Here is a 23,371-nt window from a genome sequence, read left to right as displayed (position 1 = left end):
GATGTTTGTTCGTTAGTCAGATGTTTCTTGTCAATAGCAATGCTGCCATTCCACGGCCACCGAGCCCTGCGACCCCGCATTTCGACGCCCCGCAGCTTTGCGCCATCAACCTTCTCCGCGCGACATCTACGGCTTCTGCCCACCACACACGATCCGCGTATACCGAGGCAGTGATGCAGCTTACATCTCCGCGTTATTGCCGGCGCGTTGAGATTCGCGATGCGAGCTTGTCTCCAATGCTCGGCGGCATGCTCAGTCGGCTTCAACAGCACTCGCCCACCTCGCTTCGAAACGCCTGCGACTGACTCTGTTGGTCAAGCAAACAATTGACGCGTAGCCAATCGCATCATGGCAGACTTCACCGATCATCTCAAGCCCGCACACGATGGCACAGCAACCCTCCAAGCCGAACGCGACGGCTCGGGCATTGACGTCCACCAACTCGCACAACACCTTCTAGGCCGTGATGACTTCCTGAAGCGGCAAGAAAAGGTCCTCCGTGTGTTGAGCAAGGAGAAGCTTTTCAGTAAAGATCAGCAGCTGAATCTGTCGCGACCAGAGCGGTACCACCTAGGCCTAGCAAGAGCGAAAGCCATCCAGCGATTGATGAGACGAGAAGGCTGGGACCATGAAGACTATCAGATGGCGGAATACCTGACTGATGAAATGAGCCCATACTTCTTGCATATGAGCATGTTCGGTGAGTCAACGGAAGGTTGCAGCTGAGGAAGATGTCGTGCATAATCGTATCACCGGGGCGCTGGGAGCTGACATGCACCGCATCGCACAGTCACAACGGTACGCGAGCAAGCCTCCGAAGAACAGCAAAAGTATTGGATGCCCAAGGTCCTCAACTACGACATCATCGGCTGCTATGCGCAAACTGAACTAGGCCATGGGAGTAACGTACGCGGCCTCGAAACTGTCGCAAAGTGGGACCCGGTAAAGAAAGAGTTCGAGATTCACAGCCCGACTCTTACGGCGAGCAAGTGGTGGAATGGGTCGATGGGGAGGACCGCCACGCATGCAGTACGTATTCAGCCCCTTCTTGTGCGACTGTTCCAGAACTTTATGTCTGCCTTGGGTGTTCGCTAACGTATGCCGCGTATAGATTGTGGTCGCACAATTGCTCTTGCCGAAAACGTCCTCCACAGCCGGAGGATCAGAAAAGGCCGACCGAAAAGACCAGAAGATCGAGTATGCCTCTCACGGGCCGCAAACCTTCATCCTGCAGATTCGGGATGCGAAGACCCATCAATCTTTGCCAGGGATTGCGGTAGGCGATATCGGTCCGAAATACGGGTATGCAAGTATGGATAATGGATATATGCTCTTCGACCACTTTCGCGTACCCAAGTCGGCTTTGCTGAGCCGCTATGCGGAAGTTTCGGACGAGACAGGCGCATTCATTCGGACTGGTCATCCGGCTGTCGTATATGGAAGTCTGACGTTCGTACGCGGACAGATCATAATGCATGCAAGGCTGGTCCTTGCGCGAGCTGTTACTGTCGCTGTGCGATACTGCGCTATCAGGCGACAATTTAAGGACCGCGATTCTGCCAACCCTTCAGACGGCGAGATGAAGGTTCTGGACTACCCTACCGTACAGATACGGATCTTGCCGTTGCTTGCGACTACTTTCGCGTTGCATTATACTGGCGAGTATATGTACAAGCTGTACCACAAGTCGAGAGAAAATATCGAGAAAGGCGACTTTGGGCCTTTGGCGGAATTACACAGCGCGAGCTCAGGACTGAAGAGCCTGTGTACGACGCTTGCTGCGGATGGCATCGAGACCTGTCGACGCGCAATGGGCGGCCATGGCTTCGGTGGTGGGAGTGGGCTGGTAGGGCTAAACGGTGACTACCTCTCCAAGCCAACTGTGGAGGGCGACAACTGGATGATTACCCAACAGGTCGCTGCGTACCTCATCAAGAAGATGTCGAATGCGGTCAAGGACCCAGACTCACCGGCCAGGGATCCAACGGACGAGCTCTTCCAGTTTTATCTTCGCAACAAAGACCATCGCTTACCGCAAAACGTCTTGAAAGACGGAGTTGTAGACGACCAAGGTATAGTCGACGTGTTCCAGTGGCGCGCGGCTGATCTTTCCTACCGCGCTTATCAAGCACGTGTTGTTGAGAAGAAACCGTGGACACGTCTGATGATCCAGCTCCATAACCTCAGCCGCGCATACTCAGAGCAGATCCTCACCACGAACTTCTACAACAGCTTCGGCTCCATACCTTCGTCCGCATCGCCCGCCCTACGCACATGCTTCCGGCTGTACGCGCTTTACACCCTCGACCAATCTGCCTCCTCATTTACAATGACAGCCTCCGTGCCGCCCGAGTCGGTCTTTGCCTTGCAGGATGGGATCATCGACCTTATGGCCGAATTGAGACCACATGCGGTGAAGCTGGTGGACGCCTGGTCGATACCAGATTGGCTGTTGAACAGTGCGTTGGGCAGGAATGATGGTAGGGTATATGAGGAACTTTTCGACATGGCGCATCGCAGAAATCCGCTCAACAAGGTAACGTTCAATCCGGACTGGCGCAGCGAGGAGATTGTGTTGGGAAGTGAGGATGGTGGTCGGCATCTGTTGGCGAAGCTATAGCATGAGCGCACCTCGTCGTAGAAAATTACTGTCTGTGCATGTGCGTCGTGTTGACTTCGCTACTCCTGTGGTTTTGGTGCGGACACCTGTCAGATGTTAATGTGGACGAAATTGAAACTCGGGGTAGCGTGAAACAAAGTCTCCCAATGTATGCGATTACCCCTTTATGCTTCCGGCACCGGTGAGAAAACTTCGCAATGTTCAAGACACAAGCGCATTGGCGCGTCATAGTAGAGGCAAGCTGTCAAGAGACTTGGGTGAATACTCCGCAATTCATAGTGGTTTCCAAACCTTAAATTCGCGGAGCGGTCCAGTCAATCTTACTAGTCGCCCGTTGGAAGAGGGCCGATTACTGATTGCTGCCAGCGCCCAATGACAAGTTGATGTCATGGTTTTAGGCCTCCGAACGCTGAAGCCGTTGAAAATGACATGCCATCTTTCCCTGCTAGACGACCGTTGAAACATTGGCATCGCGTGTTCGCGATGATCGGGTGCGTATCGGGAGTTGTTGGTCGGCGTATTTGAGGCGCTCCGAAAGTAGGCGGCCTGCATCGACCTTGCAGACTAATACTGGAGTCCAAGATAGATGAGGCGATAGATACACCAGAAAGAGTAAGAATTTCGACACTAAGAAGTCTGAATCTTATCTGGCTGTGCCGCGAAACATGCATGGAGTTGAACGCCTCGCCTGGTGTTGCAGCATCGTCGCAGTCGGCAAGCGGGAGGCCGCTGAGCGCCAAGACACCACTAAGTCCTGAGTCAGCAACGAGAGATGCCTGTCGCTTGTGACGCAGTTATGCAGTCTACGGCACATCAACCCACTATGCAGCACCGTTTTCCCGAGCACCGGGCCTGACCCCATGCCCTTCGATCTCTGCCATTCAACCCTTATGGTCCATCTTCCGCCAGTCACCGGGCGCTCCATTCCAAGCTCGTAAAAGCGTGGCCTGGGTTTCAGCCTGATCGCCGCTACGCCTTTTCTGGCTCAGGACCCTTCGGATGACCACGCAGCACATTCGCGGACCGGAGAGGAGACATAGTTATTAGACTTGACGTTCTTTGTTCTGTGCAATCGGATGCCCGCGCTAGTGTTTGCTTCGTAGGAACCTTACCTGAGCCTGAACAGCAGCGACTGCGGAGCTTGCCGCTCTTTCGTCTTACCGCCTCATCGCCTCCAGAGCTTGAGCATGTCCTATCGTGGCCGACCCAGTAAGGGATGCGAGGCTTGCAGAGCCCGTAAAGTCAAGGTACGCATCTCTTTCTGTCCAATTCTGCGAACTGCCCTGCTCTTCATGTTGCACCACGCGCAGGGCAACGACCGCCATGCGGACAAGGCTGATGCCAGAGTAGTGCGATGAGGGTAGGCCAGCTTGCAGTCGATGTAGCAAGGCAGGCCATGAATGCAAGTATCGAGACCAAGCCGACATCCTCTTTCGTAACCAAACGGCATCGGCTGCGCAAAGAGCAGAAGAGTCGTGGCGGAAGCGGTCAAAGTCAAACCAACGTGCTACCGTTGCCGAAAGTAGCAACGCCTACAGCAACACCTATAATAACACCTATATCAAAACGCCACCAAGCGACGAGTCAACACCACCTCATCTGGATGACACGCGCTCTTCCAGCGGTAGTGTACATTCTCCTGGTGGCTCTGTGGATGACCCGGCTCAAGAATCATCAAGCGTTGCGTCCGCAACCATCGATCTAAGCCGGCTGACTATTACTCCGTCGCTCAATCCGGACTTCCGTAGAAGAGCTTTTGAGCGCTTTGTGTACGACTTTGTGCTGCCCGACTCGCCGAACCGACCAGCCGACCAACCAGATGAAGCCCTGTGGACATTTATCCCGCTCTTGTATCAAGACGCCCCGGAGAACTCATTGATCGCGACAGCGGTTGACGCAGTATCTTACGTCAACTTCGCCAATAGATACAATGATTCTCATGCGCAAGCACTAGGTGAGGAATGCGTAGGGAGGGCCTTGCCGATGTTGACAAAGGCAATTGCGGACAAGAAGCAGGCAGCCACGAATACTGCACTTTGCTCGGTGCATCTGATGGGCATCTACGAGGTACGTTCGTTTGTTACAGTTTGCTGGTATGCACAAAATCTAACGCGATGAACAGAATCTTACCAGCGTGCAGCGGAAAGGCACCTTTTTGGCTCACAACCAAGGCGCAAATGCTATGCTTCAATTGCGGACGGTTGAGGAGTTCTACAGCGACATCATATCAGCCAGACTTTACGAAGTCATCTATGCGCATCTGGTAATCGCCGTCACAGATGAACACCTTTTTTCCGCTGATGGCTAACCTTGCGACAGCTATTAGGCAACTTACAGGCAGCAAGACGCCCGCAAATACCTACGAGAGATGTGGTCAAAGTAGACGAATTACTTCCAAGTCTATACAAGAACTCCAACGCCTTTGTCATTCGTCTAATATGGCGAGCGGCAATGCTACATGCCAGATGGCACGAAACCAAGCAAAGTCCAAACCCACCAACCAACCGCATGGCCTTGCAAGAGCTTCTACAGAGCGCGCTCGAACTTGAAAGCGACTACGAAGCTTGGGAGGCAAACGTCACACCGGCATGGAACTATCACATGACACCCAACACACCGGAGGCTCGATCGACCTACGATGCCAAGTTACAAAAGCTCTTTTTGGGTTGTCCGGGCGCACCGGAAGAGATTCACATCTACCCGAGCTTGAAACGCGTCTGGATCTGGGGCTTCTACCGTACGAGCCGCATACTTGTTCTACGTGATCTGCTCGAGATGTTGAATTGGATGTTGAGGTTCCGGGACCCTTGCCTATCTTTCCGTCCTCAAGAAGCCCCGGGTCAGTCTATGCCTACTGCTCTGAGTAATGCAAATCTCCGCATGCATCACTCGGTCGCTACCGCCCGCCTAGTCGAGGTCATCGAGAAGAACTGTTCTTCCATACTTGGCAGCTTTACTGTACCGATAGATACCAAATCTGCCACCGACATATGTGGTATGCGGGGCTATATCTGCATATGGCCCCTGGGTACGATGGATTCAGTACTCAGCTCAGGTCTTGTGCCGGATAGCAATGCAGGCAAGCGTCCGCACAGCGCTACTCATCTGCCAACACCACCGCCAGTTTACTCGCAACCACATCTGGCTACATCTACTTCCAACGCGTCTTCCTCGAGCGAGCCGTCGACGGCCCTGGAATCCTACGAGGCAGCACCGGCATTTTCCGAACTCCGCAACATTCGGACCAAGTCGGAAACCGGCCAATCTCCTGGCGCGAGTCCGCCATCGAACACCCCGCTCTTGGACCAAAACGCGAAAAAGAATCACATCTTCGACCCCAACCCTGCGCACCCATACGATCACCCGCTAGACCTACCTCCACTGGACCACGGAGTCGAGCCTAGGAGAATAGACATTGCAGCAAGACGAGAATGGATAAACCGGCTGATGTACTACATGGCCACAGAACTGGGGCTGAAGAAGGCGCTCTGGTGCCCGGTTATGCAAGGCTACATGCCTACTGTGAAACCCATGGTTGATGAGATTCTCAGCCAAGAAAAAGGTTTCTAAAAACTCAAACTACGCATTTGGCAACGGAGTATAAGCAACAAGGGCATCTCGTTGGCGTTTTTGAGATTATGTCTTTTGCATTTACGAAGGGAAATATGGGGTTGGATGCACGATTTGGTAACATATTTGTTCACGTGCATATATTTTGGTTCGAAGCTGTTTGGATATATACGAAAGTTATGGCTTGTATCTTGATATGCGAGGGTGCTGTCTAGTGAAAGGGAGCAAATCGTGAGCTGACTCGGTTAGAATAAGCGTTCACGACTGCGGTCTTGGTTTTGAGCGGGTAAGCAATGACTCGCTGGAGTCCTAACATTCACAGCTCGACCCATATATCCATCGCCCATTAGTTCCAGCTGCCATTGCGATTCAGTGCGACCAACCAGCCATCAACCGATTTCCACTAGAGAAATCCCCAAACTCAAATGGACGGACACAGGATGAATTACGTCGCAACTCTGCCTTCCATCCCCGAGGAGGCTGTCGACAAGCACGACCTCATGTAAGTTCTGTCTCTGGAACTGTCGCTGCAAATGTTCACTCGACCCGCTGACATGCACAGCACAGAAGCCAATGCCAAGAACTCATCATTGCTGCGCCTCCCAGGCGAGTTGCGCAACAAAATTTACGGCTACGCTCTCGCCGACTCTTCCATTGAACCACTGCTGAACCCGCGGACTGCCTCAATACACTTTCGAATAAACTCGGGCGGGCCCATGTCCCCCACCGTCTCACTCCTTCGAACATGTCGTCAGACCCGGTCTGAAGCCGAGTCTCTCTTCTTCTCCTACACAACCTTCGGCTTCAATTATGCGCGATATGACTTTCATCGTTTCCTGGGACACATTGGGCGTGAAAAGCGGGAACTCATCACGTCGATTGCCATGCTATTCTCTACGCTTGAATTGCTCGAGCAATACGAGGGGCGGTATAAGCTTCCACGGCTGGAGTACGTTTACGTGAGGGTGTCTGCTGGATATCATGAATATTATCGCAAGGGAAACACGCAAACACTACAGAGGCTTGCTGGGATGATGGGGAAGAAATGGGGATGTGAGAAGGCTACGTTTGTTCCGAAAGTATATGTTTGTCCGTGTGATCGATGTCGAGTAGATAGGAGTGGTGGTAGATTTGGTATTAGACAAGAAGATCACTCGTGTCTTCAGGCAGTCTCGGGTCGCGAGGACGTCACTTCGTCCTCGAGATGCAGCCTCATGTAGTTAGCGCCAAATCGCAGTCACCATCACCGTTTGTCCTCATGCAGACCCTGTACTAGCGTCGCGGCCGGCATTGACTGACAGCTCCCCAACCAACCACCTGCTATCTCGATCTCATACCCAACCTTGAAACACAAAACCGGCATCGCGTTGCCCACACCTTGACGATGCTTCGCCTCTCCGACCTAGGCTCCATGAAACCTCGCGTCTTACCCGCCAACCAAAAAGACGACCGCGACAAAGACCTCCGCGACGTCGACGACGTTTTCAACAACGACCACGACGTACAAAGCAACGACAAGCGTGTTGTAGTTCCACTGGCATACAATAGAGATGAGATGTAAGCGTGCCGCGCAACAAGCGCAGACTTTGTGTCTAATACCTCGCAGCACCAAGAGAAACCAGACAGACTCACATCTCCTCCTCCTCCCCGCCGAACTCCGCAACAAGATCTACACCTTCGTCTTCCTAAACACCACCATCAACATCAACAAGCTACTCATCAAAAAAGACGTGCTCGGCCGCTACCCCAGCGTCCGCGCCATCCTCTACACATGCCGCCAGATCTACATCGAAGCCAGCGCCTCATCCTTCACCCTGTGCACCTTCGTCCCTAGCTACTTCGCGCTCAGATTCTTTGCGTCGTCAAATCTACCGGCAGCAGGCTTTGGGAAGATAGAACGTTTGTGGCTGACGCAGGGGAATGGAAGGGCTATCATCGAGGGACAGGATGAAATGAAGGGTGCCTATCTGAAGGAATGGTTTGCTTCACTAAAGCTGTTGGAGATAGAAGTCTGGCGTCTAAAAGTTAACTTGACGGACACTCAGGCAAGAGAGAAGGTGAGGGATGCGTTTGGGCTGCCGGGTCTGCACGTTGTGGGTAGGCGCGTGGGTGAGGATGGGGTGGGGGCTGTTTGATGGTTTGGACGGGATGGGAGCCTAGCGTATGATGGATGATCGTAATTGAGCTTGGAGCTTGATGGCTTAATGTCATGTTGAGATATGAGGTTCTTGAGCTTCCTGAGGAATGAGGAAAGTCGCGTCGGCGTTTAGCCCCGCGCTAACTTCTAATCCCCGACCCGACCCCACAAGTCCTGCTTATGTAACGCACTCGCCCTCTTCCTCACCAAACCGCCTTCCAAGCACTTGAGGTCCAGCCCCATCGCTCATCCCCCCATCCGCATTCGCATTAGCGCTGCGACTTCCAAATACACCTGTGCCATTCCAATCCAACCCAATCCCAATCAACTGGTACTCCCTCGTCAATCAAAGACGTAAGGAAACGCAAACTCGGTATTACAGAAGAAAGAGCTAGGAACCACATACCTCACAAATATACAACGCGACCGCGAAAATGGATATCCGCGTCCTACGCCCATCGGACATTCCGCATGTCCAGCTTGCGAATATTACGAATTTGCCCGAGAACTACTTTTGCAAGTATTACTTGTATCATGCGATGAGTTGGCCGCAGTTGAGCTATGTGGCTGTTGATGTAAGTTTGTTTCATGAGTATTGTGTATGAAGGGTCGCCTTTCTTATGTGGGGGTTGGGAAAGAGTGGAGTGAAGAAAGAGCTTGGATATTGGTGTATAGAGGAGGGATCAGAGGATGAATGGTTGCAATGCTTCGCGATTGGTCGATTGGTCAAAGGATGAATGGGCAAAGGGCGTCGTTGCGTGGGACACGTGATAACCCGACCGTTCATCTATACTTTAACACTAGATGATACAACATGTGCTTCCACTCTACTAACACCCCCCAGGTATCCCGCCCCCCCAAAACCCCCTACGACCCCCCCAAAATCGTCGGCTACGTCCTCGCCAAAATGGAAGAGGAACCCACCGACGGTGTCCAACACGGCCACATAACCTCGTTATCCGTGATGCGCACTCACCGCCGCCTCGGTCTAGCTGAGAAACTAATGCGCCAATCCCAACGCGCCATGGCCGAGACCTTCAACGCGCACTACGTCTCCCTACACGTCCGCGTCTCCAACAACGCGGCCCTGCACCTCTACCGCGAAACCCTCGGTTTCACCGTCGACAAGATCGAAGCGAAATATTATGCTGATGGTGAGGATGCGTATAGCATGAGGATCGAGCTGGCGGATTTGAAGGAGCAGTTGAGGGATGAGGAGGAGGAGATTTTTGGGAGTGAGGGCGTGGATGAGGGGGATGCTGTGGGGAGTGAGGGGGTTAAGGTACGTTTTATTCCCAACGGAGCTATATCCTAACTTGGGGGGATTGGTATTTGAATGAGGCGTATACTGACGATGGATGCTACAGGAAAAGAAGCCCGCGAAAAAGACAAAGGTCAAGGTGGGTAGGGGGAAGGGTGTTGTGGATCTTGTGGAGAAGAACGAAGCGGCTGCTGCTTAGGAGGCGGGGGTTGCCATTGCTGAGATTTATCAGCGGATACGGTTTGGGATGGGGAGGTGACATCCTCCCTCATCACCTCCTCTGAGCATGGGGTTATTATCCGGTGAGAATGGATATTGGTGGGGTGTTGGCATTAGTTTGTTGGAGGCACATTCGTTGTGCTGTAGAAGAGGGTTCTTACGCTTGCCAGCGTATATCCCTATCTGGCCTTCTCATGCTATGCTATACCACGCCATATGCTACCGTATATTCTAAAATTCTCAACTCCATCTCCATGCAAGAAGGAACCAGCCAACCAAAAGAAGAAAAAGAAGAGGAAAAGAAAACGCCCATCCGTATACCTTGTTGGATATCATAAAATGCCCAGATCATAATGCCCGCCACATAAATCATTCATCTTCCCCATCTCCCTACATCAGCCCCCCAAGAACAACCTTTCCCACACCCCCAACCTCACTCTTGAGCCCCGCCCGACAACTATCCTCAAACTCGCGCACAACCCCCGCAAGAATAATCTTCCTCACCCGCGCGTCCGCTTTATTAAACAGATCCCCCACCAAACTAGGCACCCCACCACCCGCACTCGCCACACTCTCAGGCGTACTAAGCATACTAAGTATCTTCGTATAACAATCAATCAAGACATCGCACAGCGTAGCAAACGTGCTGAAGAAATCGGGGTCGAACGGTAAGCTCGGAGTCTGGAGATGCGTGTAGCTCTCATTGGGGAGCAAGGAATCGTCTGTTGTAGGCGGGGAGTCAAACCCGCCGCCCATACCACCGCTTGTTTCAGAGCCCGTGAAACTATTGCTTGGAGTGAGGAGCGGGAAATCGCCGTTCGCGCTGCTGGACCGCCGGCCTTTACTGCCCATTGACATGCCCATTCCCATTCCCATGCCCATGTTTGCGCGCTTGAACATCTGGGGGAGGCGGGCGCGGGAGAGGGACGAGGGGGTGGAGCCGTCGGCCGGGTGGATGGATTGGTATTGTTCGAATTCTAACAAGAGGGCGTTGAGGGCTTTGAGGTAGTCGGACGGGGAGTTGGCGTTTAGGTCGAGGATCGTTGGGAGGGAGAAGCCGAGGAGCAGGTAGTGGGTGGCGCGCCGGGCTTGGTTGCGCGTTGTGAAGGAGGGGAGGCGCGTGAGGTCTGTTTTGGAGAAGAGGAGCGTGTTGAACCAGTAGATGCGGCCTTCGTGGCTGGGGGGTGTTAGTGAGGGTTGTTACAGAAGAGGGAAAATAGAAGGACTCACGCCTTTCTCAAGTAGTCGAGGGTGGATATGCGTTTGGAGGCGAGCTCGTGGATGTGCTGGAAGACGAGGTTGGGGTTGGAGCCATTGGGGACGGGGATGGGCGCGGCAGGAGCTAAGGTGCGGTTGGACTGCTGGTTTGCCTGGAGGATCTCTTTCTGGGAGGGCGGATGGCGCAGCGGGATGGGGACAGCCATGTTGGCGAAGGGAGTCTTGGGCTTGTCGACGGCGCTGAGGGGGCTCTTCTCGTAGACCGGGGCCTGGGGTTGCTGCACACTGCCGCCCTCGGTCTTGACGTTCTCGCTGCTTTTTTGCTTGCTGCGCGAAAAGGTGGATATGGAGAGGGCGGGCCGCGAGGCATTCGTCACACTGGCGGGCACGGGGGCCTTCTCGGGGGAGTAGGTGAGGGCCAGGGTGGCCGAGGGGGTCCTCTTATGCGAGGACGAGGCCGACGCGTTGGTGCGAAGCGAGGCGGACCGTGACCTCCGCAGCGTGGACCCGAGATCGGTGACGGACGAGGCGATGCTGTGCCTGCTGCTGGCGTGCCTGCGTCGTGGTGGCGTCGCTGCGAGCCGGGCGGGAAACTCGTATTGGTCGAGCTCGAGAGGGGGTGTCTTTAGCCCGGGGTTGGCCGCGGGGGTGATGTTGAGCTGGGGCGGCGCGAGGGTCGAGTTTGCTTGCTTGTGTCCTTGTCCCTTGGTCTTGCCGCCGAAAAACGAGGGGCGGCGGGAGAAGAGGCCCTGGCTGGAGTTGTCGGCCATGCTGGTAGCCCATGTGCTTTCCAGACGGGTGGGGCTACCGAGCGATCAGGGGCTGTTTCACCACGGACCCTGATAACATTGCCGCATTGCTATACCTACTTGTAAATATACTACGGTGTCTTCGTTAGAATTTAGGTGAGGAGACACGCAGACGGGACTGCACGCTATAAGGCAGATACTGGCGCGCAAAACGAAAACGTGTTTCGATTCGCGGCTACAGCTGATACCGTGAGAACCTATCCCGACGCAGGAACAAGCCGCCCGAGGCCCATCCCTGCCCACCGCCTCTGCCCCTGTCGCCCTACATTGCCATAGCTTCACTGACTATGCCATTTGCCCACGTGCGGCTATCAGCACGTTAGGCTGAATCCAGAGTGGCAGGTGCTGCTTCCAAGCTCCAAGCTTCCAAGCTTTCCAGTCCCACGGTTCAGACTCGACACCGTCCGACTCTCTGCCATACTATTGCTACCAGCCTGTGCTGTTGTCCGAGTACTGTTGCTGCCAGCCCCGCCAACTACCCCACGTCACGATGCAGCGCAGACAGAGCGCACGAGTACGCACCACCCGCCCACGCCCAGGCTGCGCAAACAACTGACGAAACACAGGGAGAGTGGATTCCCTCAGAGGGACAGTGGCCCGTGGATCCTCAGGAAGACGTCGAGGTTTCGGAGCAGCGCATATGGGTCGATGGCTGTTTCGACTTTGCTCACCACGGTATGCCGACTGCCACATTCGAGATGTTCAGCGCTTACAGGAACCAGGCCATGCTGGCGCCATGCTGCAGGCGCGCCAGCTGGGCAACGAGCTGTTCGTCGGTGTGCACTCGGATGAGTCCATTATGGAGAACAAGGGCCCCACGGTGATGCGCCTCGACGAACGGTGCGCGCCATCACTACCTTTACCTATCAACTTCCTTGACTAATGATTTCAGTGTCGCCGCCGTCGAAGCCTGCCGATGGGCTACCAAAGCCGTCCCGAGGGCGCCCTACGTAACCTCGCTGCCCTGGATCACCCACTACGGCTGCCAGTACGTCGTCCACGGCGATGACATCACCTCCGACAGCGACGGAAAGGACTGCTACCGCTACGTCAAGGCAGCCGGAAGGTTCAAGGTGGTTAAGCGCACACCCGGCATCTCGACCACCGACCTCGTGGGCCGCATGCTGTTGTGCACCAAGTCGCACTTTATACCATCGCTGGAGAAGAGGCTGTCCGGAGACGAGGGCCCGGGCGATGAGAAGGAGCGGTTAAAGACAGGAGAGGAGATGCTCCAGCGCATCAAGGACTACGCGACCGATGCTTCAGGCCGCGCGCCCGGGTGCGACGTGTGGTACTGGCATGCTTCGCGACCTGTCAAGCTACGGAGGACAACCACCAGCAACACCGTAACCTCGCCTACCTCACCCACTGCGCCGCGCCCCGGCACCGTCCGCCAGGCCTCGACCGCCTCAGCACTCGGACCCGTCAAGGAAGAAAAGGGCAAATTCCACGAGTTGGTCAAGGGCAAGGGCGTCAAGCCCGGCCAAAAGGTCATCTATGTCGACGGAGGCTGGGATCTGTTCTCCTCGGGTCACATCGAGTTCCTCCGCCTCGTCACACAGTCCGAAGAGGAAAGCGCCAAGGAGGGCGGCTGGTACACCGACGAAGCAAAGGCAGCGCGCATAGAAAGGTCCGGCGAAGACTACGGCCCCATCTTCCTCATCGCCGGCATCCACGACGACGAAGTCATCAACCACTGGAAAGGCATCAACTACCCCATCATGAACATCTTCGAGCGCGGCCTCTGCGTCCTGCAGTGCAAAGTACGTCCCCTCCTGACCTTCACTTAACACAGGAACTAACGTCTGATGTTTAGTACGTCCACGCCGCCATCTTCGGCGCCCCCTTCTCCCTCTCCAAAGCCTTCCTCCACACGCTCCCCTACGCCCAACCCCTGACCGTCTACCACGGCAAAACCACCTTCATGCCCCTCGCCTTCGACCCCTACGCCGTCCCCAAGGCCCTCAACATATACCGCGAAATCGCTAACCACGACTTCCAAAACGTAAACGCCGCGGAGATTGTAGCAAGGATTATGAAGGGACGGGCGTTGTATGAGGAGAGGCAGAAAAAGAAGGGCGAGAAGGGCATGACGGAGGAGGTGGAGAGGATTAGACAGGAGATGGAGAGGGAGCAGAAGAGGAGGGAGGTGGAGGGGCAGTTTGGGTTGTAGTTGGGTTGTGAATACTTTTTCGAATGAGTATACGGAGGTATGGTGTGAGGCGGGAAGAGCACAAGCAGGGCTGTGATATTACTAGCGTGTCCGACGTTATATACCAATCTTCAACAGATATCCCCATCCTTTTCAAGTCCTCAAGAACCATTTCCTGTCTACCCCTTTAACCCCCGCCTAACCCCAGAGCGAAATGAACTCAACGACTAAATCCTCCTTCATGAACCACTCCCTCAGGGCCGCCGCTTCCTCCTCACCTGCGTTCGGCCACGCTACCTCCACTCTCTCCAAGTTCGGCAGCGGGCACGGAACAGGTGGGTAGTAAGTGTAAGTTAATCGGTGTATGACGGAGAGCGTACATGACAGACATCACGCTGTTAGCTTACGGGGTTGCGGGGGTAGTTGTAGTGCGGTTGAGATTTTGTACCAAGCTTTAAGAGATGTTCATATCCTCTTCATAGTGTAGAAAGAGATGACACATTTTCCTAACGAAATATCCTAATTCGACACTCGAAAAGCCAGACGCGTGGCACTGAGTATATCATCAACCAACTCACAGACTTTTACTTTCCCAGTCCCCACTCATACCCTCTCTTGTACCCGAGTCTCCATTCACTCAAGTTTCTATATCGACCGCGAGTAATCCCTAAACATCTCACGTTTTTCCAAGAGCGAATCAGGGGGATTAGACCGAGTATCCACGCCCGTCTCGAATACGATGACCAGAGACTCTTTCCCAAACCATTTTCTTATCGCTTTCCTCGAATACTCACACCAGAAGTCCACATTCCAGCCCCTACAAATAACACGCACCCTCTCCAAACGTGGCAAGTCCAAGGTACAGCATTTGGCATCTTGCGAGTCTTTCAAGCGCTTATCAACTTCTCGCTCTATGAGGTTGGCAAACCATTCGCTGATGTGTAAGCAAGTTACGTGGGCGCAGAGGCTGTGTGAGCGTTTCGAGTATAGCCAGTACCATGCGTCTCCAGGGATGGTGTCGATGGTGATTTGGGCGTATACGAGTGCGGTAGCTTCGGAGCGGGTCTGTTGGCAAGTGGAGAGGAGACCTGGGAGGTGGAATTGCATAGTGAATTTGGAAGGGTTTGAATTGGTAATGGTCGCGGCAATGTGGATCTGTTCAGAGTGGCCTACATAGGTGTAGACCTTGTTGCGCAACTCAGCGGGGAGGCGGAGGAGAGGAGATGTGAGGGTGTTGGTAGGAGTGCTAGGAGGTGTGTGCGTTAGTAGGTAGATAATAGTGTTTAGTGACGGCGCAGGTCGCGGAGACATACGTTTCGGACATGGCAGTGGCGACTTCAACGGCTGTAGAAGATGGACGTTCCATTATGTGTGGGGTGGAGAATGTAGGGTGTGTTGGTCTCGGCTAGTGGGTAGTTACCTAAACAAGAGAGAGGACTTGACGAGAATAAACAGTTCACCATGATTCGCCTAATCCAGACTAGTGCATTTAGAGAACCTTGGAACTGCCCAGGTGATGGTGCGGCTAGCGTACTTGCCGTTATACCACCCACTGTTCAAAATGAACAAACCCAGCATCCACTACTTACCCACCAGGGAGACTACAGCCACAACCACGACCACACCTGCAGCTCTCGAAACCAACAGCGCGATGTCCACGATGTACGCACCCCGTTATATATCCATTAACTTGCACTAATTAGCCACCTAGATCCCATCCCACATCCCCATTCCTCCTTCTCCCCGCAGAACTCCGCAACGAAATCTACACCTTCATCGGTCTATCAACCAAAATACAAGTCCTCAACATGCAAAGGCCATCCAAACACCACCCATTCTTCTACACCATCCCCCCATTCCTGCGCACGTGTAAACAGATACGCAGCGAAGCCACCGCTCTCATCTACGCAAACGCTACATTCGACATTACCCGTGGCGGCGACTTCTCCTGGACCACGCGTTGCGTTGGGGCAAAGTTTTGTACTACGTTGCAGATTTCCTGGGTGGTTTCGACCCAACTCTTAGGAGAGGCTATTGAGAACAGAGGCAGGTGTGCTGTGTGCCCGCTGCCGAATTTGGAGAGGGTGGAGGTGATGTGGGCATCGAAGTGGGGAAGGGAGAGCGTCAGATTTGCGCTGAGGGATTGGTTCGGAAAGGAGGATTTGGTGGTTGAGTACAGAGATCTTGGGGGGATGGCGACGACTTGGTAGAGATCTGCACACTTGCGCCTGTGGGAGATTGCGGTTGACGAAACTCAGTAGCGAACTCGAAGAGAGCGATCCATCTATTGTGCAATGTACCTCTTAGCCAACACCGACTACTTTAATTCGCCTTTTCCTTAACTAATCAGTCCTCGTGACGATTAAAATTTCTCTTCCCCTGCCCACCACCCATCTCACAAACCCTCCACCCCAAAACTAACCTCCAGATCCACCTTCTCACACCAAACCTTCAGCGCCCTCCTCACACTATCTTCCCACGGCCGCCTCGTTTCGCAAGGCCCAACATACACCTTCTTCAGATTTGGAAGCCGGTAGTTCGAAAACTTGAGATCTCCGAGGTCTCTAGCATTTCTGATCTCGAGTGTGATCTCGATCGCAAGACACCTCGAAATCCTAATCGAGGTGATGAAATCGCTGATCTCGTGGTTGCAGGTGCTAATTGGTGGCCACGAGCATAAGTCAAACACGTCGAAATCGAAGAGGGCGTGCGCGTATATGAGGGGGGTGGCTTCATGCCGGATTTGCTGAGAGGCTGAGAGGAGGCCTGGAAATTGGAGGTTGTACTTGATGGGGGCGCTTTTGGCGGTGTTTGAAGGTTTCAATCTGCAAGGTCGGATGATAGTCGCGAGACCTATGTAGGTGTAGACCAGGTTCCGCAGCTCGGCAGGGAGACGAAGAAGGGGTGATGTTTGTTGGTTGGTGAGAGTACTAGGCGCGTCCGTTAGTGGGTGGTGTTGAGTGGACGGCGGGGGACTTACATTTGGGACATGGCGGTGGAGGATACAACGGCACTAGAAGAAGTTTCCATTCTTTCGACAGACGGAGAAGTAGAGTATAATGATTTTGGCTAGTGGGCGATTGACGGAACTAAGTAGGTAGTCTGAAGTGAGTGCTTCCGAGATCGATTTATCTGCAATGTGCTAGCTGCCTAGCCAAGGACTGATACTGCAATCCGCTTCTCTTTTGACTAGCCAGTTCTTGTGACGTACAAACTACCCTCTTCCTGCCCACCGCCCATTCTCTCAGTCACACAAAGATGATTTGCATGGTATTCTTCTTGCACAACACCTCCAGTGCTGTCCCTGTAGTAAATCCCCACTGTTGCATACATGCGTCATACTTGATGTAAATTTTCTGCACGTTCGGCAGCCATTTGGTCGGAAATTGCAGTCCTTCATAGCCCCTACCTTTTCCAATATAGTGGGAAACGAGGCATGCCACACGACCCCCAATCGTAATCGAGGTAACGAACTCGCCGATTCCGTGGTCACAGCTGCCGTTCAGCCAGGCACCCGTGTTACACTGAGTAAAATCGAAGAGAGCTGATCTGTATACTATCGAGGTGGCTTCGTGACGGATTTGCTTGCACGCCTTGAGTTGTTCTGGAACCTGGAAGCTGCATGTGAGAGACCCTGCAGGTTGAATGGCTTTAATGATAGTAGAGAGGCCGACGTAGGTGTAGATCTCGTTTCGCAGCTCAGCGGGCAGACGAAGGAGTGGAGAGTTTATTTGGTTGGCGGATGTACTGGGAAGGTTGTTAGTGGGAAGTGCGGGGAATGGCGGTTGACGTACATCTTAGACATGACGCTGTCTGGTTGAGGGGTCAGTGACATTTTGGTCTCCATGTTGAGTAAGTAGAGGATATTGTGTATGTTGAGGTGGGTGGTGGGTGCGAGATGTCGAGGAATATTGGGTTGGATTGTAATGACTATCGACTAACTAGTACGGAAGAAAAGACTATGTACTCATTGAGAAATCACGTGACAGTGGGCAGCCTTATGTGGGGGGCCAGAGAGTCAGTATTCACGGTACTTGTAGATCGATATACTCCTTCTTGTGTAATAAAGAGTCTCGGCGTGCCCTACTGGGCGTTCAAAGAGAATCATTAGGTCTTCTGGCTGCGGCAATGATATAGGAACATGACTGGTATTGGGATATTGGGAGAGAAAGAGGAAGAGGGGAAATCAAAGGATACTCATCAAGGCTTTGCCGGCTGGAAGAAGTCGAAGAAGCATGGTGTTGTAGGCTGATTGGTCATCCAAGATACCTTGATCGAATCGATTCAGTGTAGTCTCCATTTATCACTGTTTCTATAGCTATGCTGCTACTGAGAAGTCGCCCCAGCGTTTGGAAGCCTGGTACTACCCCAATCGTGATACGCAAGAAAAATTCTGCTCATAGCCGGCCGAGAAGAGGACACGAGGACGGCCTAAGCCAGACATTATCCCGTCCTATTAACTCCATGTTTGGCAATTAGGTTCTGATGGTGGTCCCAATAGCCGTCCCAACGAACACTTTTATGGATGTCTTCGAAGACAATCTCAGCTGTATGGTTCTTACACCAGCCTCTCAGTACCGTTCTGATACAACTATCCTTGAACCATAACCTGATAGGATCCGCTTCGATACGAATTGTCTCCACATTCGGCAGTACGCTGATGGTACCCTCGTGCTCATTAGACCAACCGCCGTCTTTGTCAAGAAGGTTTCGAGCCGCATATTCTACAAGTCTCCGATCAACTTTGACAAAGGTCATACGCTCGCAGCAATTGTCGTCGCAACGGTGGAACAGAACCGCTAGGTAGCTACATTTGGACAAGTCAAAAAGAGCATGTTTGTAGAGGAGGGAAGAGCCTTCTTGGCGGACTTGCTTGCAGGTGTTGAGGAGGTCGGGTTGCAGGTACTTGAGTAGTTTGGTATATTCCTCCGCGTTGGTTGGTGTCAGGGAGCGTGTGACGACTGGTATGACTGTGGCGGCGCCTACGTAGGCGTAGATCTTGTTCCGCAGTTCGGCTGGGAGGCGGAGAAGCGGAGACTCGAGCTGGTTTCTGAGAGTGCTTGACTCGGATGTTAGTACGTGCGACTGAGCGGGAGACAGCGAGCTTACATGTTTGCTTCAGTCTCTTTGCCCAGAAAGGCCGCGGAGGAAGCGTTGGCCTCCATGTCGCAGGGTCGCGGCGAGCAGCGGCGCTTCTGGTTGTGGGTGGTGGGCGGAGGGAGATAGATTGATTGAGAAGTGAAGGCAGTGTTTACTGCGCTATCTCGGAAGGCGCTAGTGCGGAAATAGACTATCTACCTGGATATTGTATCTAATCAGGCCCATTAGCCTCTAAGGTCACTCACTAGGCCTTGAGGCCCTTGAGTTGCTCGAGAAGGACTGCTGGGTGCTTCAATCTCGTGGCCTACGGTTTCGCAGCGAATGGGTACACGGTCTATCAACGGTACATGGAATTGAAACAAAGTCTCATTGTGCAAGATGCATTTTTAACTACTATCGACGTCTTAATCAACACAATCTTTTCGTAGACTGTGTGCGGCCACTTTCTCAGCCAGCATACTCCTCAAAGATAATCTCGAGTGATTCATCTCCAAACCACTTCCTCAGAGCTGCTGGATCTTTCATGTTCTTCCATTCACAGTATATCTTCTGTACATACACGCTCTTCAGACTTGGCAGGCATCCTGCTGGTGTCCTTTTATCTCTCCAAGAACGTGGTACGGAATCGGACTTGGACATTACGGAACAAGCCAAGTTACCAGACATCCTGATTGAGGTAATGAGACTACAGATGTTGCGATTGAATACTCTTCCTAGCAGGAAGGCGACACTGTGGTTGGTGACGTCGAAAGTAGCTAGGCTGTAGAGCAAGGTTGTGGCTTCGTGCTGTATCTGCTGGCAACTTCTAACAAGATCTGGGGCTCTCAAGCAGAGGATGCATTTTAAAAGGCTGCTCTCGGAGGCTTCTGTCACTTTGATGGTTGTGGAAAGCGAGACGAAGGCGTAGATCTTGTTGCGGATCTCGGCGGGCAGGCGAAGAAGAGGTGAGTTGAGCTGGTTTCTGAGCGTACTAGCCGGAGTTTCAGCTTTTGTGCGCGTGCAATTGAGGGCGCTGTGCTTACATTTCGGACATTGCGTTATCGCAGGGCAAGGCTGCGCATGCGAGATCGCTCTGCATCGCGAATATCGCGCAGGAAGGAGGTGGTGTTGTGTAACGAAAGCAAGAAGTGATTGTAGTTAAAAGACAAGGACTGGAGTGTGTTGAGAAGCGCTGTGAGTGTAACCCCGGGTAACTGTTGCATTCGAGTAGAGGAGGCGACTATCTAGTGGCCATTACCCTTTTGGGTAGCAGCAAACGCTATGACGTACAAGCCGCGCTCTCACCTTCCAAAGCTCTTCGCACGGATTCAGGATGGGCTTCAAAGACGACCTCCAAGTTTGCATTCTCTGTCCAGACCCGCAGCTTTTCCCGTATACCATCGATATCATCTAGTGGCCAGATACCGGAAACATAAACTCGCACTAAAGCCGGAAAACTCAAGATCGTCGTGCCTTCCAAATCATTCGCGCCCCAACGGGGTATGCGAATGGATGTAATAAGTTGACAGACCGCCAGTTTAGCGATATCCCGGAGGAGCCGCATATCATCCCAGGCCCTTTCGAAGATATGGTAGATCGCTCTAGCGAAGAACATTGTACGGGCTTCGAAACGGAGCTGAGAACAGGTTGATATAAGAGCCGTAGATCTCTTGTAGGAGTAGGAACTCAAAGAGTGTATATGGATCTGGATGTTGATGAATGTGTACTCGTAGATCTTGTTGCGTATCTCTCCGGGGAGTTTGAGAAGCGGGGATGTGAGTTGGTTCTTGATTGCTCTAGATAGCGTGTCAGCGAGAGTGGGGAAAATTAAGTATGTAGAACATGGCTGACTGACAGATCGGACATGACTTCGTTGTTTTGCATCGTTGTTGATGATGGAGTGGTAACCACCTCGTGTTCAGGAGAATTGGTGTGTTTTGATTATGGAAGTGAGCGGAACACAGAAGTAGGTGGAAGGCTTGGGAAGCGAGTATTCATTGCCTAGCGTGCAGTACGCGATTACTACATTTCTCCATAGCGGGACTGTCTATGACGTATCAATACCCTCGCTGTTCCCTTCCTTGACACTTCCACGCGTGAAAGTTCCTAGAATGCTGAGCTGGGGGCCACTTGCAAGTCCGCATTTCCCGCCCAAGTTCGTAGCGCGTCAACCCCCAAACTATCCTTTGGCATGCGCGATTTACTCCAACCAGCGACATATACTCGCTCCAGTTCCGGGAAGAGTTTAGCTCCCTGGCGTTCCGCTACAAGATGCTCATCCTCCCGTAGGAGCCTTGTAATCCGCTGCGATCGTAGATGGATGGAAGTGACGAGCTGGAAGTCCGCGTGTGGAAGCGTCTGTGGGAACTCCGAGAACAGGAGCGCCCCCAGATCTAATGTCGCATGCGCGAAGAAGATGGCGTGGGCTTCATGGCGCATCTGAGAACAGGTGGATATGATGGCTGTGGACTTGCGGGCTCGAGGACTGTTGTTGAAGACGGCCTGAGTGCGGGAACACGCGTACGCGTAGATCTTGTTGCGTATCTCTCCTGGCAGCCGTAATAGAGGTGAGTCGACCTGGTTCTGAAGGGTGCTGGATACATGTTAGCAGATGCCCGTCGTCTCGATAGGGTTGAATAGTCCAGGTACTTACACCTCGCGAGCTTCTTTGGAAGTGAGCACGCGACGCTGACGTGAGGTGACTGTCTGTCGTGACATATTGCTACGCGGGGTCAGGATCGAAGTCCAGAACGTTGTTCAATGTCACAGAACGCTTACCCAAGTACGTGTGTTTGAGGATTTATGGGCTACACCAACCAGGCAGCGTAGTTGCTCACGAGACTGTACCTAGGTATGAGCTGATGGCTTGATGAGAACAATCTGTGGGAAGACAAGAGAAGAGGACTGGTTTCGGCGATCAAGGCGTTTTATATACAGAGGGTGCGTGCGGGAGTGAGTGCAAGACCGGGATTAGACCCTCGAGATCACGCGCCGGATCACGTGCATACGAGCGAAGATGTTCCTTGACGCATTCCTCATGCATTGCTATAAATGAAATTTTGTGTATCCACTAGCACTTTTGATCCATCCTCAGAGATGCCCAAACATGAGCCCTCGACTCGATCAAAACGGCTTTTTCGGGTACATGAGTGAAATGAAATAGATCAAGAAAGGATGAAATAGCAGCGGCCCAACCCAAGAACTCCATATTATCCGCAGTGATAGTCCGCAGAACCTTTCAACGACGTCCTCGGAGGTATATAGCGCAAGCACCATTGCCAGTGACCTGTAGGTCCTCCTTTTCGAACCACTTTCTCAGCACATCAAATATATAGTCTTCCTTCCAACCAGGACTGTGTATATGTACCCTTTCCACGGCAGCAAGATACCTCCCAGGCATATACTTTGGAAACAAGTCTTCATACTCTTCGTCCTCTTCATAGGTGTATCCCTGGGTCGTCCTCAACGCTGTTGATATGACTACAGAATCAACGGAGAGCGACGTAATGAGGCTGCAATACTTGGGGTTGAAGCTTTGACGGGAAAGCCATGCCTCGGTACTGGACACCTCGAACGTTGCGAGACCATACATGAGTGTAATCGCCTCGGAGTGCCATTGTTTGCAGGTGAGAAGGAATGTTTGGGTGAAGCGACAGGCAGTTCCAGTACCTTCGGGACGCTTCTCGTAATTCTCGCCGTATCTGATTGTGGTTGTTTCGCAGACGTATCTGTAGATTTGGTTGCGGATCTCGCCAGGTAGACGAAGAATGGGCGAGTTGAGGTGGTTCTTAGTGGCGCTATGCGACTTAGTCAGTGATGTGTGAAGCTCGTAGGCGGCCAATGTAGTGCCACACAAGGGAACTTACATCATGTCACCTTCTTCGGTGGTAGCCGCGCGCTTGAGCAGTTCGTCATGCTCTGCAAGAGCCTTTTCGCGGTCCCAGGCGGCGGTAGTCATCTTGCGGACTTTGATAATGAATGGAGTGTATACAGTGGAATGGAGGGACTTCTTGCAAGACTGTAGTATAAAGATCGCTGTGGTGAGGTGAAGTTTAAAGGTGATCGCGTTCTGTTAAGTATGCCACGGTCAACAATCGAGTATGGAGTCACGTGTTGGTTCAGAGCATCCTCGTCTCTCACCTGTGTCTCTCACCTGGCTATTAGTCCTACGCTTGAGGCTCTACCATGGCCTTCACAGGTAAGTGGGTAGGTTGTTAGTCACTATATTTTGAAAGTAAGACTTGATTCATCAGTAAGATCAGCGAGGATTTTAGAAGAAATTTGTCTTATAACGTTTTTGAATATT

At 52.8% G+C, this 23,371-nt stretch overlaps 8 protein-coding genes across 8 annotated transcripts; 5 read left to right on the top strand and 3 right to left on the bottom strand.

Annotated features, from left to right (window-relative positions):
- Positions 1 to 348: 348 nt before the first annotated feature.
- J4E88_000999 (uncharacterized protein) lies at positions 349 to 2,620 on the top strand (the record flags this gene model as incomplete). The annotated part of the gene is made up of 3 exons (XM_049394671.1): positions 349 to 700; positions 791 to 1,029; positions 1,112 to 2,620. The coding sequence occupies 3 exons, from the start codon at positions 349 to 351 to the stop codon at positions 2,618 to 2,620; spliced, it is 2,100 nt and encodes a 699-aa protein (XP_049260500.1).
- A 2,052-nt stretch (positions 2,621 to 4,672) lies between these two features.
- Positions 4,673 to 6,190, top strand: J4E88_000998 (uncharacterized protein; the record flags this gene model as incomplete). The annotated part of the gene is made up of 3 exons (XM_049394670.1): positions 4,673 to 4,687; positions 4,743 to 4,883; positions 4,940 to 6,190. 3 exons carry the CDS (start codon positions 4,673 to 4,675, stop codon positions 6,188 to 6,190), a joined length of 1,407 nt encoding a protein of 468 aa, XP_049260499.1.
- A 1,384-nt stretch (positions 6,191 to 7,574) lies between these two features.
- On the top strand, positions 7,575 to 8,325 carry J4E88_000997 (uncharacterized protein; the record flags this gene model as incomplete). The annotated part of the gene is made up of 2 exons (XM_049394669.1): positions 7,575 to 7,747; positions 7,797 to 8,325. 2 exons carry the CDS (start codon positions 7,575 to 7,577, stop codon positions 8,323 to 8,325), a joined length of 702 nt encoding a protein of 233 aa, XP_049260498.1.
- Positions 8,326 to 8,761: 436 nt separating this feature from the next.
- On the top strand, positions 8,762 to 9,787 carry ARD1 (N-terminal acetyltransferase A complex catalytic subunit ard1; the record flags this gene model as incomplete). The annotated part of the gene is made up of 3 exons (XM_049394668.1): positions 8,762 to 8,902; positions 9,172 to 9,609; positions 9,695 to 9,787. 3 exons carry the CDS (start codon positions 8,762 to 8,764, stop codon positions 9,785 to 9,787), a joined length of 672 nt encoding a protein of 223 aa, XP_049260497.1.
- A 410-nt stretch (positions 9,788 to 10,197) lies between these two features.
- J4E88_000995 (uncharacterized protein) lies at positions 10,198 to 11,795 on the bottom strand (the record flags this gene model as incomplete). The annotated part of the gene is made up of 2 exons (XM_049394667.1): positions 10,198 to 10,984; positions 11,038 to 11,795. 2 exons carry the CDS (start codon positions 11,793 to 11,795, stop codon positions 10,198 to 10,200), a joined length of 1,545 nt encoding a protein of 514 aa, XP_049260496.1.
- Positions 11,796 to 12,324: 529 nt separating this feature from the next.
- J4E88_000994 (uncharacterized protein) lies at positions 12,325 to 14,007 on the top strand (the record flags this gene model as incomplete). Its single annotated transcript, XM_049394666.1, has 5 exons — positions 12,325 to 12,348; positions 12,401 to 12,509; positions 12,557 to 12,674; positions 12,727 to 13,597; positions 13,651 to 14,007. 5 exons carry the CDS (start codon positions 12,325 to 12,327, stop codon positions 14,005 to 14,007), a joined length of 1,479 nt encoding a protein of 492 aa, XP_049260495.1.
- A 624-nt stretch (positions 14,008 to 14,631) lies between these two features.
- Positions 14,632 to 15,352, bottom strand: J4E88_000993 (uncharacterized protein; the record flags this gene model as incomplete). The annotated part of the gene is made up of 2 exons (XM_049394665.1): positions 14,632 to 15,232; positions 15,300 to 15,352. 2 exons carry the CDS (start codon positions 15,350 to 15,352, stop codon positions 14,632 to 14,634), a joined length of 654 nt encoding a protein of 217 aa, XP_049260494.1.
- Positions 15,353 to 21,171: 5,819 nt separating this feature from the next.
- On the bottom strand, positions 21,172 to 23,023 carry J4E88_000992 (uncharacterized protein; the record flags this gene model as incomplete). Its single annotated transcript, XM_049394664.1, has 3 exons — positions 21,172 to 21,658; positions 22,491 to 22,862; positions 22,932 to 23,023. 3 exons carry the CDS (start codon positions 23,021 to 23,023, stop codon positions 21,172 to 21,174), a joined length of 951 nt encoding a protein of 316 aa, XP_049260493.1.
- Between the last annotated feature and the right edge of the window lie 348 nt (positions 23,024 to 23,371).

The sequence above is a fragment of the Alternaria novae-zelandiae genome, assembly GCF_023758075.1.
Source record: "Alternaria novae-zelandiae strain BMP 2774 chromosome Unknown scaffold_1, whole genome shotgun sequence".
NCBI classification, from domain to species: Eukaryota; Fungi; Ascomycota; class Dothideomycetes; order Pleosporales; family Pleosporaceae; genus Alternaria; species Alternaria novae-zelandiae.
This window is presented reverse-complemented; position numbering and strand designations above follow the sequence as displayed.